The 14,669-nt window shown below is 40.5% G+C and overlaps 1 protein-coding gene across 8 annotated transcripts in view; it reads left to right on the forward strand.

The window, feature by feature from the left end:
* Positions 1–14,669, forward strand: part of cgnl1 (cingulin-like 1) — a 150,209-nt gene that overhangs the window by 56,595 nt on the left and 78,945 nt on the right. For all 8 annotated transcript variants that reach the window (XM_068017885.1, XM_068017886.1, XM_068017884.1 and 5 more), the window contains 4 exons: positions 9,873–9,981; positions 12,440–12,559; positions 12,642–12,790; positions 14,028–14,169. In XM_068017885.1, coding sequence (XP_067873986.1) covers positions 9,873–9,981; positions 12,440–12,559; positions 12,642–12,790; positions 14,028–14,169 — 520 coding nt within the window. The remainder of the gene's footprint in view (positions 1–9,872; positions 9,982–12,439; positions 12,560–12,641; positions 12,791–14,027; positions 14,170–14,669) is intronic.

A 14,669-nucleotide genomic window follows, 5' to 3' on the forward strand; every position in this document is an offset into this window, starting at 1 on the left:
GACTACATAAAGCACTACTGGGTCCTGCATTCCTGTGCCAAAATTGCTCACTGTTCCAGGATCATCCTGAAATGCAAAGATAACCCCTGGCTTCTCCTCTTCCCTACAAACTGTCTTCTTAAACCCTCTCCCCTGCCTTCTTCATTCTTACCTCCAACAAGTGGGAAGAATCATGGACTTCTTTGTTACTAAGATTGAGACCATTTGTTCAGCTTCCTCTGCTGTTTCTCTCCCTTCCTCTTGCACACTGGGTAAAATTTCCCCTCAAGTTAACCCCCACCCTTGGCCCTAGCTCTGAACTCATATATTTCTCCAGTTTCTCTCCTATCTTCCATCATATGCTCTCCAAACTCGCCTTGTCCATGAGACCCATCTGCTCCATAGACCCTATTCTCACCCGGCTACTGATGACCCAACTTCCCTCACCATAAATTAACATAAACAAATTAATAGTATTGAAGAAAATAGTGGCACTAAAGAGTGACAAATCCTCAGGACCACTTGGTTTTCATCTGGGGGTTTAAAGGAAGTAAGTGAGAACATTGCATAAGTTCTAACTATGACCTTCAAAAGTTCTCTCAATTCAGGAACCATGCCTTTTAAATTTGAAAATTGCAAGCGTCACCACCTATTTAAGAAAGGTAAGAGAGGGAAACGAGTGAATTGTAGACCAGCTGGCCTAACATCTGTTGTCAGGAAATTACCAGTCTATAATTGAGACTAAGGTGACTGAACACCTTGTAAAATTTTCAGCAGATCAGAAAGAACCAGCATGGATTTGTAACGATTAGGTCATGCCTGGCAAACCTGGTAGAATTTTTTTTGAAGAGGTGACTAAAGTAGCAGACAGGAAGGTCCGTGGATATTATTTATGTGGAATTTCAGAAGGTATTCGAAAAAGTCCCTCATAGGAGACTGTTAGCTAAAGTTGAAGCTCCTGGAATTGAAGGCAAATTATTGGTTAGGCCTGTTGGCCTTGGAGGGAGTGCAGTGACGGTTTACTCAAATAATACTTGGGCTCCAAGGGTTAAATTGCAAGGCGAGATTACACAAAGTAGAATTTAGAAGATTAAGAGGTGATTTGATCAAAATTTTCAAAGTATTAAGAGAATCTGCTGGGGTAGATAGAGAAGAAACAATTTCTGTTGGTTATGGAATATAGGACTAGGGGACATTCCCTAAAAATTAGAGTCAGGCCATTTAGGAGTAAAGTTAGGTGAAACTTCTACACGCAAAGGGTGTCCTAACTCACACCAATTCCCGTTCCCCCGTTACCCCCTGAGCAAGCTGAGCTACATTGGCTCCTGGTCCACAATGCCTCAATTTCAAAATTCTCATCCTTGTTTTCAAATCCTCCATGGCCTCGCCTCTCCCTAGCTCTGTGTTCTTCTCCAACCCTACAAGCCTTTGTGATCTCTGAACTCCTCCAATTCTGGCCTCTTGCCCATTCCTGATTTTAATTGTTTTGCTGCCATTAGTGTCATCAGATATCTAGGCCTTAAGCTCTGGAATTCACTCCCTAAACCTAGCCACGTGTCTCCCTCTCTCTCTAAGATGCGGACTAAAACGATCCCTTGCACCAACCTGTCCTGTTGTTTCCTTATGTAGCTCAGTGTCAAAATTTGTTCGATAACGATCTTGTGAAATGCCTTGGTACTTTTTGCACGTTAAGAGTGTTACATAAATGCAAGTTATTCTTGTTAAGAATATAGCAAAATTGGAATTCAGTAATTCAGAATTATTAAATAAATAATTAGAATCTCAAATTAAATGATCAGATGATCTGAATTAAGCAACTTTCAGTTAAGAGTAGACTGTACACCTCTTGCAAACTTGTAGTACATCTGCAGTTTTTATTGATATATACATTTATATTTAATTTTTAAATATTTTTTGATGACTTTAAAATATAATTAACAAATTTTATTTAAATGGAAGTTCAATCCAGTATAAAAGAGAAATGCTGATATATCCAACTCACAAACCAAATTCACTGCTGAATGTTCTGAACTGTGTTGTTGAGCCCTCCAGCTTGCAAATTTTTTCCATGATGCAGCGTGTGCTCTCAGCTTCCATTGCAGCACAAGCTCTTCCATCAGAAGTCTGAGTGCTGCAGTGGAAGTTCAGACTGAAGTCCTATTCCAAGAGGAAGGCCTACTAGTACACCCATGTCTGAGAGCAGCTAGTTTGTGCAGAAGTCTTGAAGTCAGCAAAAATACTTAAAGACCTCTTACACCACTATGAAACTTGAAACAATGATGAGAAGCAGCCAGAAAATAATCAACCAGTAACTAATGTGTAAGTAGTGGATGATCCCTTTAAATAGCGCTGGTGAGGGACTCCTTCCCGCTACATAACCAGTGCTCAGTTGTGTGAGCTTAAGCGAGGATGTCGGCTGGATTGTTGAGGTCCAAAGTGGCACTGAAATCAGTGTTGGATGCTGATTGATTCATCATCTGCCTGCCATGCGTACTTCTGGCAGATGTTAACTGCGTGCATGCTAATACTTTTACCAAGAGGGTGTCCAACGCACTTTGTGTCAGAAGTGTGCATGTGCTTCATGGATGCCATTTTGGAACCCCAAGGACAATACGGGTGCTACCAAGCCGAATTTCTTGCCCATTGTGTTTGGCTCTGACCCACTCCAACTAGCACATTAATATGTTAAGCCATTGGTGTAACCCTCTTCTTTTAAAAAAAAAATTGAATAAGTAATGTTTGGCTGCTGATGTGGTGTATGTGGACTTCCAAAAGGCGTTTGTTAAAGTGTCACATAATAGGCTTGCCAGAAAAGTTGAAGCCCATGGAATAAAAAGGACCGTGGCAACATGGATGCTAAGTTGGCTGAGTGATAGGAAACAGAGAGTAGTGATGAGCTGTTATTTTTCAGACTGGAGGAAGGTATACAGTGGTTTTCTCCAGGGTTCGGTACTCAGACCACTGCTTTTCTATATACATTAATGATGTTGACTTGGGTGTACAGGGCACAATTTCAAAATTTACAGATGAGATAAAACTTGGAAGTGTTGTGAACTGTGAGGAGGATGGTGATGGACCTCAAGAGGACGTAGACTGGCTGGTGGAATGGGCAGACACGTAGCAGATTAAATTAAATGCAGAGAAGTGTGAAGTGATACATTTTGATAGTGTTACGACTGAGGCTGGCGGAGTGCACTGTCTTTCTCTAGTTCCACTTCTCGATGGGTCACAACATATATTTAAATGTTTTACCCAGTTACCAATACAGCCAATTATATACTCTATTTTTATTTCAGAATAAAATCCACCAATTGGGTTTCTTTAATAAATGACAAAATTATTAATTTATTATAAAACAAGACTTATTCAATAAAGATGCAAAGCCTATTAACACACAGGTTGAAATATGAAAGTTCCCTTCTAAATTAACCCAGCATGCACGCACCTATGCTGGTTAAAGAAAAAAATAAAGACGTTTTCTCTGCAGAGTTCTCTTTACAAAAAAGACAAAAGAAATTTGGCCAAATACTTGTTAATTCTTGAAGGAAAAGGATAAGATATGGAATGAGTTCAGTTGTCCCTTTATTCTGGTGTCCCAAGTACGTGTAGACAGCTGTCACTGGGATCTTTTTGGAGCAGTTCTTTTCAGGCAATGTAGAGGATTGGTCTGGCAGGTTCTCCAGTAGAATCATTGCATCAGGGATTTCAGCTATCACACTGGATTTTCAGGGTTTCTCAGAGGTGGGAAAAGGATGAGCTGATGGCTTCTCTCTTAGCAGGCTTACCCCCAACTGAACCAAAACAATATCCAAGCGAAACAAACTCTTGACCACCATAAATCTTGACATGTCACTTCTCTGTAAGCAACTCCCCTACTCAGAAGGCTCCTGCTGTTTACTTAGCTGAAGACATGTGACTTCCAGTAAGTGTGTTTTTAAACAAAGTCCGAAAGTCCTTCTTGTAACCTTTCTTAAAAAGAAACAAAGTCCAACATCTATGGAATCTCTTCAGTCTTTCAAATGAATCAATTTCCACAATTTTTAAATACGAGTCCTCAAAAAATATTTTTTAAAATGGAAGCACTTTCATAACAATAGGAAGAACGAGGAGAGGCAATATAAAGTAAAGGGTACAATTCTAAAGGGGGTGCAGGAACAGAGGGACCTAGAGGTATATGTGCACAGATTGTTGACAGTGGCAGGACAGGTTGAGAAAGTGGTTTAAAAAGGCATATGGGATCCTGGTCCTTATAAATAGAGACACAGAGTACAAAAACGAGGACGTTATAATGGTTTGACCTCAACTGGAGTATTGTTTCCCATTCTGGGCACTGTGCTTTAGGAAGGATGTTGAAAGCTTTAGTGCAGAAAAAAACTATGAAAATGGTTCCAGGGATGAGGGACTTCAGTTCTGTGGATAGATGGGAGAAACTGAGATTGTTCTCCATAAAGACGAGAAGTTGGTGTGAGGACACTTGATACAAGTGTTCATTGGCGGAAGGGCCGAGAACCAGAGGACACCGATTTAAGGTGAAAAACTAACGGTGACATGAGGAAAACCTTTGTACTCAGCTTATGGTAGGATCTGGAATGCACAGCCTGAGAGTGTGGTGGAGGTAGATTGAAATGCAGCTTTCAAAAGGGAATTGGATAAGCACCTGAAAAGAAAAAAAAATTGCATGGCTACGAGGAGAGGGCGGGGGAGTGAGACTAGCTGAGTCGCTCTTTCAGAGAGCCGGCACAGACGTGACTGGCTGAATGGCCTCCTTCTAAGCTGTAACCATTCTGTTATGTTCTGTATCTGTTCCACTGCGACCCAATTTAATTGCATACAAGTTTTCCAGTAAAGAATCCTACTTAGATCACTTGTTTGCAACTCACTCATCTAGAAATCCCAGATTATGCTATAAATTTGAAAATCTGTGAACATTTAACTTGTCACCTCAATAATGCTTGTGTGAGATTTATAGCCACATTTGGTATGACCATAATTCGAACTGATCACATACCCTTGTACATCTAAGAGACTCATAAATTAAAGGAGAAAACTGCAATTGCTGAAAATGTGAAATAAAAGCCAGAAATGAACAGCTGGTCTTACAGTATCTGTAAAGAGAAAAAGTGCAGGTCAACGTTTTGGGTGTGGACTGTTTGCCAGAACTGGAAACTCAAAAGAAAAGCAAGCCTAATAAAATAATAATAATCAAAATGAAACAAAACAGGCAGGGAGAAGGAAACAGGCAAAGATCAGGAATGCTGACTTCAATCACAGAGAGGCAATAATGGGGAAAGAGCCAAAATGAGGTTGTTTGGTAGTAATTAAGACTTAACATACCGTTAAAAATTCAGTTTCACTTGAATGGGTAATTCTGAACATTTTCTGGTGTGTGTAGTGGGTAAGTAACGCGACTTCATACCCCTCATGTTGAGTCTGCTGCTCAGGTACTTGTGTAGCGAAGCTTATGCAGGAGCAGGACAGCTTTTCAGAAGGTCACCTCCTGGTCAGCTATTCTGTGGCCTTGTCCAATCTACACCTCCTTTGTTATCTCTTGCCCCACCCCCGCTTTACTTGCTTATAACCTTTTACATTTCTAATATTTGCCAGTTCCGAAGAAGGCTCACTGACCCGAAACGTTAACGTTGCTTCTCTCTCCACAGATGCTGCCAGACCTGCTGAGTATTTCCAGCATTTCTTGTTTTTATTTCAAATTTCCAGCATCCGCAGTATTTTGCTTTTATTTTAGTAGTTGTACATTGTCGAACACCAGACCTGCTAAACAGTTACCCAATATTGTGCAATAATTTTCCCTACACAGTGGGAAAGCCTTGAAACAGCACTGTGCAAATGATTGCTTCAACAAGGACCAAAATTCTGCTCGATATCTAGGAAGCAGAAAAGGAAGGTTTTTATCATCATGCTAATAACTGAAAGAAAGGTGGAAAGTTTTGGAAGGGAGGATGGAATAATAAGTACTTGAACTGTGAGCAAAAATTGAAAGTCCAAAGGTGTTACAGGAACAACAACAACTTGCATTTATATAGCCCCATTAGCCTAGTGAAATATCCAGAGACACTTCACAGGAGCATAATCAGACAAAGAAATTGATACTGAGCTGAAGAAGGAGCAATTAGAACAAGTGACCAAAAGCTTGGTCAGAGGTAGATTTTGAGCATCTTAAAGATGGAGAAGCAAAAAGGTTAGCGGAGTGAATTTGAGAGACCAGACACCCTAAGGCACAGGTGCCAGTGGTGGGGCAAAGGAAGTTTGGGATGCACAAATACCCAAAATTGGAGGAACGGCGAGCTCTCTGAGGGTTTCAGGGCTGTAGGAGGTTACAGAATTAGGGAGGGGCGAGGCCATGGAGGGATTTGAACACAAAGATCAGGATATTTATTTTGAGGTGTTGGCGAGCAGGGAGCCACGGTAGATTGGTGAGCGCAGGGGTGATGGGTGAATGGAACATGCTGCGAGTAAGGACATGGGCAGTAGAGTTTTGGATGAGTTCACGTTTATGAAGAGTGGAAATGCGAGGCTGGCCAGGAGAGCTTTGGAGCAGGTGCTGTTAAAGAAATTGTCACTGAGAAAATTGTCATTAAGATTTATCAAAACATTCACTCTGAACACAGTAAATAACCTAAGCCTTATAAAATGATTCCATTACATACAGATTAGAAAACAAACACCTTATGAGAATGTTGAGTTTTCTTTAAATGCATATTTTAATCTCTCAATTCTGCAGGGAAAGCTGTGCTCTGTAGATCGTGCATTTACACTGTCTTCAATAACAGTATTTTACCACACATGTGAGTAATGTGGTATATGAATTCCAGTGCTAGTCTGATGCCAGGTACGTAGACCATAAGTCCCAATGACTGGTGAATCGTTCAAACAGCAATTCTCAATAGGCAGAGTAATGACCTTACTCAACCAGCCCGTGCTCGCAAAATTCAGAGCACAATGTCTACCGTTAGATGTAAATCTGTGATTGGACAGCACTTACTGAACAATTCTGATTGTGCTAAGAATTTAAGATTATCAGTCAGGCTTGCAATATGACTCTCACGCACACTCGAAGCTACATATATTCATACACAGGGAGCTGTCGTCTGCGGGCAAGAGGAACGTTTCCAGGCACGCGCCTTATTTGAATTAAACAAAAGTGTGGGGGACAGTAGTTCTCTCGTCATTCTCCAAGGCAACACCTCAACCTATCAGAATTGACTTCCCAACCAATCAGCATCCTTTTCTCATGCAGTATAAATTGTTGCTCCCTTTGAAATTTGGCATTCTTGCGTCTGCCCTGATGAGTGCACGATGAAAAGCTACCACAGCTTGTCTCTTTTTTTTCAGCAGTACTAAAATAGCCCTTCAATATTGACTTTTGATTGTAAATATTACAATTATTTGCCAGTACTAAATCAACATCTGACATGTGGGAGTCTTTCAAACGTTAGTTGATTAGAATCCAGGACCAGCATGTTCCTGTGAGGAAGAAGGATAAGTTTGGCAAGTTTCGGGAACCTTGGATAACGCGGGATATTGTGAGCCTCATCAAAAAGAAAAAGGAAGCATTCGTAAGGGCTGGAAGGCTAGGAACAGACGAATCCCTTGAGGAATATAAAGACAGTAGGAAGGAACTTAAGCAAGGAGTCAGGAGGGCTAAAAGGGGTTATGAGAAGTCATTGGCAAACAGGATTAAGGAAAATCCCAAGGCTTTTTATACGTATATAAAGAGCAAGAGGGTAACTAGGGAAAGGGTTGGCCCACTCAAGGACAGAGAAGGGAATCTATGTGTGGAGCCAGAGGAAATGGGCGAGGTACTAAATGAGTACTTTGCATCAGTATTCACCAAGGAGAAGGACTTGGTGGATGATGAGCCTAGGGAAGGGAGTGTAGATAGTCTCAGTCATCTCATTATCAAAAAGGAGGAGGTGTTGGACGTCTTGCAAAGCATTAAGGTAGATAAGTCCCCAGGGCCTGATGGGATCTATCCCAGAATACTGAGGGAGGCAAGGGAGGAAATTGCTGGGGCCTTGACAGAAATCTTTGTATCTTCATTGTCTACAGGTAAGGTCCCAGAGGACTGGAGAATAGCCAATGTTCCTTTGTTGAAGAAGGGTAGCAAGGATAATCCAGGAAATTATAGGCCGGTGAGCCTTACGTCAGTGGTAGGGAAATTATTAGAGAGTATTCTTCGGGACAGGATTTACTCCCATTTGGAAACAAATGGACGTATTAGCGAGAGGCAGCATAGTTTTATGAAGGGGAGGTCGTGTCTCACTAATTTGATTGAGTTTTTTGAGGAAGTGACGAAGATGATTGATGAAGGAAGGGCAGTGGATGTTATCTATATGGACTTCAGTAAAGCCTTTGACAAGGTCCCTCATGGCAGACTGGTACAAAAGGTGAAGTCACACGGGATCAGAGGTGAGCTGGCAAGATGGATACAGAACTGACTTGGTCATAGAAGACAGAGGGTAGCATTGGAAGGATGCTTTTCTGAATGGAGGGATGTGACTAGTGGTGTTCCGCAGGGATCAGTGCTGGGACCTTTGCTGTTTGTAGTATATATAAATGATTTGGAGGAAAATGTAGCTGGTCTAATTAGTAAGTTTGCGGACAACACAAAGATTGGTGGAGTTGCGGACAGTGATGAGGATTGTCAGAGGATACAGCAGGATATAGATCGGTTGGAGACTTGGGTGGAGAAATGGCAGATGGAGTTTAATCCGGACAAATGTGAGGTAATGCATTTTGGAAGGTCTAATGCAGGTGGGAAGTATACAGTAAATGGCAGAACCCTTAGGAGTATTGACAGGCAGAGAGATCTGGGCGTACAGGTCCACAGGTCACTGAAATTGGCAACGCAGGTGGATAAGGTAGTCAAGAAGGCATACGGCATGCTTGCCTTCATCGGTCGGGGCATAGGGTATAAAAATTGGCAAGTCATGCTGCAGCTGTACAGAACCTCAGGCCACATTTGGAATATTGCATACAATTCTGTTCGCCACACTACCAAAAGGATGTGGACGTTTTGGAGAGGGTACAGAAGAGGTTTAGCAGGATGTTGCCTGGTCTGGAGGGCATTAGCTATGAGGAGAGGTTGGATAAACTCGTATTGTTTTCACTGGAACTACGGAGGTGGAGGGGCGACATGATAGAGGTTTACAGAGTTATAAGCGGCATGGACAGAGTGGATAGTCAGAAGCTTTTTCTCAGGGTGGAAGAAGTCAGTTACTAGGGGACATAGGTTTAAGGTGAGAGGGGCAAAGTTTAGAGGGGATGTGCGCGGCAAGTTCTTTACACAGAGGGTGGTGAGTGCCTGGAATCTGTTGCCGGGGGAGGTGGTGGAAGCAGGTACCATAGAGACGTTTAAGAGGCATCTTGACAAATACATGAATAGGATGGGAATAGAGGGATACGGACCCCGGAAGTGCAGAAGGTTTTAGTTTAGGCAGGCATCAAGATTGGCGCAGGCTTGGAGGGCCAAATGGCCTGTTCCTGTGCTGTACTGTTCTTTGTACTTCTAAAACTCTCTATAGCTGGCCTTATTTGATTAATTAACTTTGTCACACAAGACATTTATTTTTAATTTCCAATCTTTTGGTTGAACTACATGACTACTTCATCAAATAAACCTTATAATTTAGATTGGTTTGTTGTGCTGAGACAGTAGGTAGCCATAAAGGTAACTCAAGACATTGAAATCTGACAAAATAATGTAATAATCATTAGACATTTGAATAATTTGCTCTTCCCAACTTCACTCACTCTTATGTCTGCCTACCCTGATGAATTACTATGAAGCACTACATTGATAGTTTGGGCTGTTGTCCAAAGCAATTAAAAGACTATTGTTGTGAAATATTAAATAAGCTTTATCTTTTCTTCAGGAGTCACGATGATGATGCCACAAAAAAGAAAGTCAATTTGGTATTTGAAAAAATCCAGACCTTGAAATCAAAGAATGCAGCCAGTGTGGAAGGGCAGAAGGACAAAAATGTGAGTTTATTTTTGTAACATGTTAAGTAGTTACCTCCTTAATTTTTTACAGTTGATCCAATCTGTCTGGAATTTGTCTGTAATATTAACATTTCCTTGCACAAGTTGAAGAATTTGCATTTATGTAGACTATGGGCATATTGTTTCTGAAGTGTAGCAGTCAGTTGTGATAAATGGCTGGTTAATTTGAGTTGGTTGAGGGAGGAATTCTTGACACATACTATTGTACAAACATGGCTAAATTTGCAGATGAAATGTGCTTATCATGGCTATGCATCTTAGGTAGACAATATTACATTTCCCCAGTTTTTGCTCAATGTAACAGTCTGCGTACAAATGAATAAATGTTCATGCATAGCAGTAGGTGATGTTAAACACATACCAATACTCAAACCTGCAACTGCTTGGAATTCCTGCTCACTTGGAGTTCCAGAAGAGTTAAAAAGTCACACTTGTCAGAAAACCAAGCTTCTACAGTTGATTAACTGATGAACCTTATAATGAACTTTTGAGAAACAGCATTACCTGTATCGTGTTGCCTTTATAAATTTACTGATGTTTGATGCACAATTATGCCATGTTTTGTAACACAAAATGGGACATCAACCATAGTACAAAACCAGCAAAAATTCCCAAATACTCTGTACTTAAAAAGACAGGCCAGTTTGAAAAATAAATCAGAATTTTTAATGTTGCAAGTTTCTTCTTACTTGCATTAGAAGCAGAATTTACACTTCAGGTCAGTTATGCTAGCTGTAATAAATTTGGCTCCATTCAATAACTTGCATTAGGATTTAAAATACACTGCTTGATGAGGTGATGGATTCAGATTCAATCATAGCCCTCAAAAGGGAATTGGATAAATACTTGAAGGAGAAAAGTTGTAGAGATATGGGGAAAGACTGAGGTGGTGGGTCTAACTAGATTGCTCTTTAAAGAAGCTGGTGTAGACTCGATGGGCCAAATGGCCTCCTTCTGCGCTGCACAATTGATTTGATTCTATGATTCTAGGTCACGGATGCCTCTTAAAATTCAGTTCCAATCCAAACTGCTCGAGCTGAAAACATCAAATAGCATACACCTGTTCAGGCCCAGTGTTATATTTCTGAAGGATTAAAATAACTTTTCTTGGTGTTAACATTTTATCGCGCGTACTGTTTTTGTTTTCTAATTTTATCTCCTTTTTTCTTCTTCTTCCCTGAAGGTATTGACACCATGCATGCCAGGTGTCCTCTAGTACCTTGCCCAAAAGGATATTTTTCATATGGGGCCGAGACAATAAGTATCGGCAGGGGGGTGAGTATCAGAGACAAGTCTGATTCTGTCCCCACCCAAAATCCATAAGGGGCATTTTGCAGCATGGGTCATGGAATAGTGATCCATCCAGCGCAGGTTACCGAGGCCAGTTATCTCTCCTGTACTGCCACCCAGTTAAGGGTAGCTAACTCAGCATAGACTGGAAATTGAATCTGAAAGAAGCAGTGTGTAAACAAAGTTAAGGTATTTCCATCACAATATGATACAGAATTAAAGGGACTGTATTACTGTTTACCTGCACAATACATAAATACATCATATAAATTTCCTGTTGGCAACTTAGAAATAACCTACAATGGAAATGCAGTTTGCCTTCATTAATTACATTAAAGATTTGGTAGTCCATTCACAGAACCAGCTTGTACTGTAGCTGGACTTATGCAAAACTAAAACAAGTCAGTATGCTGAAATGAAAATAGAAAATGCTGGTAATACTCAACAGGTCTGGTAAAGGAAAGGGAAACAAGAGTTAACTTTTCAGGTCAATGACCTTTTGTCAGAAGTTTCCTCATCAATTGTACATTTGGTTTCAGTGTGGAAGAAAGACTTATCTAAGGCAGCTTGCCAACGTCTTTTATGTTCTTGTTGTTTACATGCAGTGTCACACACCAGGCTTGCTCATCACCAACTGGTTAATCAAGCTCTGTATATGAGGGGTTTGGCAAAGAGGCATGGCTACACTGGGGCTGGCTCCCCCTTCAGAGTATTCCGTTACAGGTTATTGTCGGCCAGCACCTCCTTCCCTGCAGCGTTCCTCTTTTTTTGCCACAAATCCACCTCGCTCTTTGATCTTGGATCTTCCTGGAGGAAACCCTTGCATTGCATGCCTAGGGGTTTCTAGCATGAAGCACACATGTGTATTTACACACAGGCTTTTATTTGCACCTGGACTTTGCTGTGATGGGGGAGGACATCCCTAACTGGTAAAGAGTGCACTTTTGGATTCGTGCTGATATTTGTGGGTTGTTCCAGTTTTTTTCAAAGCATTTTTTTGTGTTTGTTGAGTTTCTTTCCCTTTGTTACTAATTGACAGATAGGATCAGAGTGGCTCATATGATATTCTAAAGAGAGTGTGATTAGAGGAATTTCTAATTTTAAAACTGAACAAATGTACTTATGTTCATTAATACTTGACTTTCAGGGTAACATTTCTTCCGAATACAAAGCACTCTTGGAACAGAATAATGAGCTTGAAAAGAAGGCAGTTGAAATGGGAAAGAAAGCAGATCAACTGCAAAAAAAACTGGATGAAGAAACTCTGGTACGATCAATAACTTAGGGATTTTTGTTGCATTGTTTAAAATGTCAAAGGCATTAACTGACAACTGGCATTTATATTTCAGAAACAGCAGAGTACCATAGAACAAAAAGACAGGACCAAAGCTGATCTCAAAAATCTGCAGCAAGAAATGGAAAACATTTTAGAAGAAAACAATTGTTTAAGGGAGCAACTAGCAAAATCTGATAAAGAGCTTCGAAACCAACTTGAAGAGTAAGTAGACAGGTTTGGTTTCTTGAAATATTTTGCAACTTAAACATTTTTCCAGCAGAAGAAATATATTTTCATACAGCAATTATAAAAGTAATTATTCAGCCTCTTTTAAAAAATCACAGTGAAACAAAATATTTGTATTTTAGAATGAAACAAAAAATGTTAATTGTCAAACTAATGTTTAAAATATTAACTTTGCACTTGGCATTGTCTCAGAATTTAATATACTTTTGTAGAGCCTGAGAATGTAGAGAGGACAGGAATAAGTACAGACTGGATCAACACCTTCAGCTCTTTCTTTGGATTATGTTTGAGGTGGGGAGCTCCATCTACATCATGCCCGTCTGTCAAGCCTTCCACTTAAAACATTTTTTTCACCATGCTCTGTTACATTTTATTTTATACGTTTTACAATTCTAATATAAAATGTTGAAATCTAAATGCATTTAGCTTGCAGTTTCCTGAGCTTGTCACCAACTTCAGTTCTTTGTTTCTGGGTCTGTACAAAGATATTATTGGCTCCTTTCTCATTAATCCCTTTCCAATTTTTAATATGGTCATCTCTATTCTTCATCTTCCTTTTTCCAATGAAAACCTAACTAATCTCCATTTGCTCTTTCTCTGAGTTCAATCACTGAAGCTTTGAATCCAGTCTAGTCAATGTTCTTTATCTCATTTTCTGGGTACAAAGTGTCCATGTTAGTTCCTTGGATTTATTTTTCATGAACACCTATAGAATCGGACATATCATCGTGCAATTTATCAATGTCATGTGATCACAGAGTTGGACTTACAAAATGATGTGACTTATATGGCTGTTGGTGAAAAGGCGATTTTTGTGCCCCACCCCCCTTCCATCTGTTCGGATTATAAGTGTCTCATGCGGTGGAATGCTTGTAGGTGTTTCCTTTGTTGCCGCTACAGTCAGACTAACCAAGGCAGGAATGGTAGTGCTACAGTGGCTCCCAACAAGCCTCCTTGTTAGGGAGATGAAATATTGGTTACGTTTCCCAATGAATGTTTAACCACTGAGTTGTACAGGAATTGTACAGGTGCCTGTGAGGACTCAGCTGCAGTGGCAACCATTATTAAATAATTTACCAACTAACACTGTTCTTTCACGCATGAAGAAAGGATACTTGGACAAGATACTGAAAAGTCACAATTGCATATGGTACTAAAGGGGACATGGATATGAGAAAGGGAAAAGATAATGATGGATTTCTCTTTTTGTAAGGTTGGTGCAAGTGAAGATGGAAAGAGAACAGTACCAGAGTGAAATTAGAGACTTGCAGGACCAGCTCTCAGAAATGCACGATGAGCTTGATCATGCAAAAAACAGTGTTGACAATGAAGAGGAAAAAGAGACCTTGATCATGGTAAGTAGATAAAAAAAATCAGTAATCAGTCTTTTTCTCACTCTCTCTAATCAGTTGTTTACCAAGCTGCCTTTTCATTTTACTGAAATGCTCTAATTTTAAAGGGGAAGGGAAGCTTAGACATTCCATCCTCCCCCCCCCCCCCCCCCCCACCCCACCAAGCTCCTTTCCTTTTATAGAGGAAAATAATCGTGATACTTCAAATAACTTCACTTTTCTTGCCAACATGGAGATCCTTGAATTGGGTCTTCCTCTCTGTTTGGACACTTCAGTAACTGGGAGCTGCCTAAACAATGAGACCACTCTACAAGCTGGCAATGCAGATTTCTTAGCTGGGAGAATGGTTTTACAGGATTAGGCAGCTGCAAAACCACAGTCATAGTTGATGTTTCCCCCACCTCACAAATTTTGAAATAGATCCTCTCCAATGTGCATAGAGATGGTTAACACTTGGCCTCTGTACAGAAGGGAAAACTCTGAACAAAAGTACTCCCCTAAAC

This window comes from Heterodontus francisci, chromosome 38, assembly GCF_036365525.1.
Source record: "Heterodontus francisci isolate sHetFra1 chromosome 38, sHetFra1.hap1, whole genome shotgun sequence".
NCBI classification, from domain to species: Eukaryota; Metazoa; Chordata; class Chondrichthyes; order Heterodontiformes; family Heterodontidae; genus Heterodontus; species Heterodontus francisci.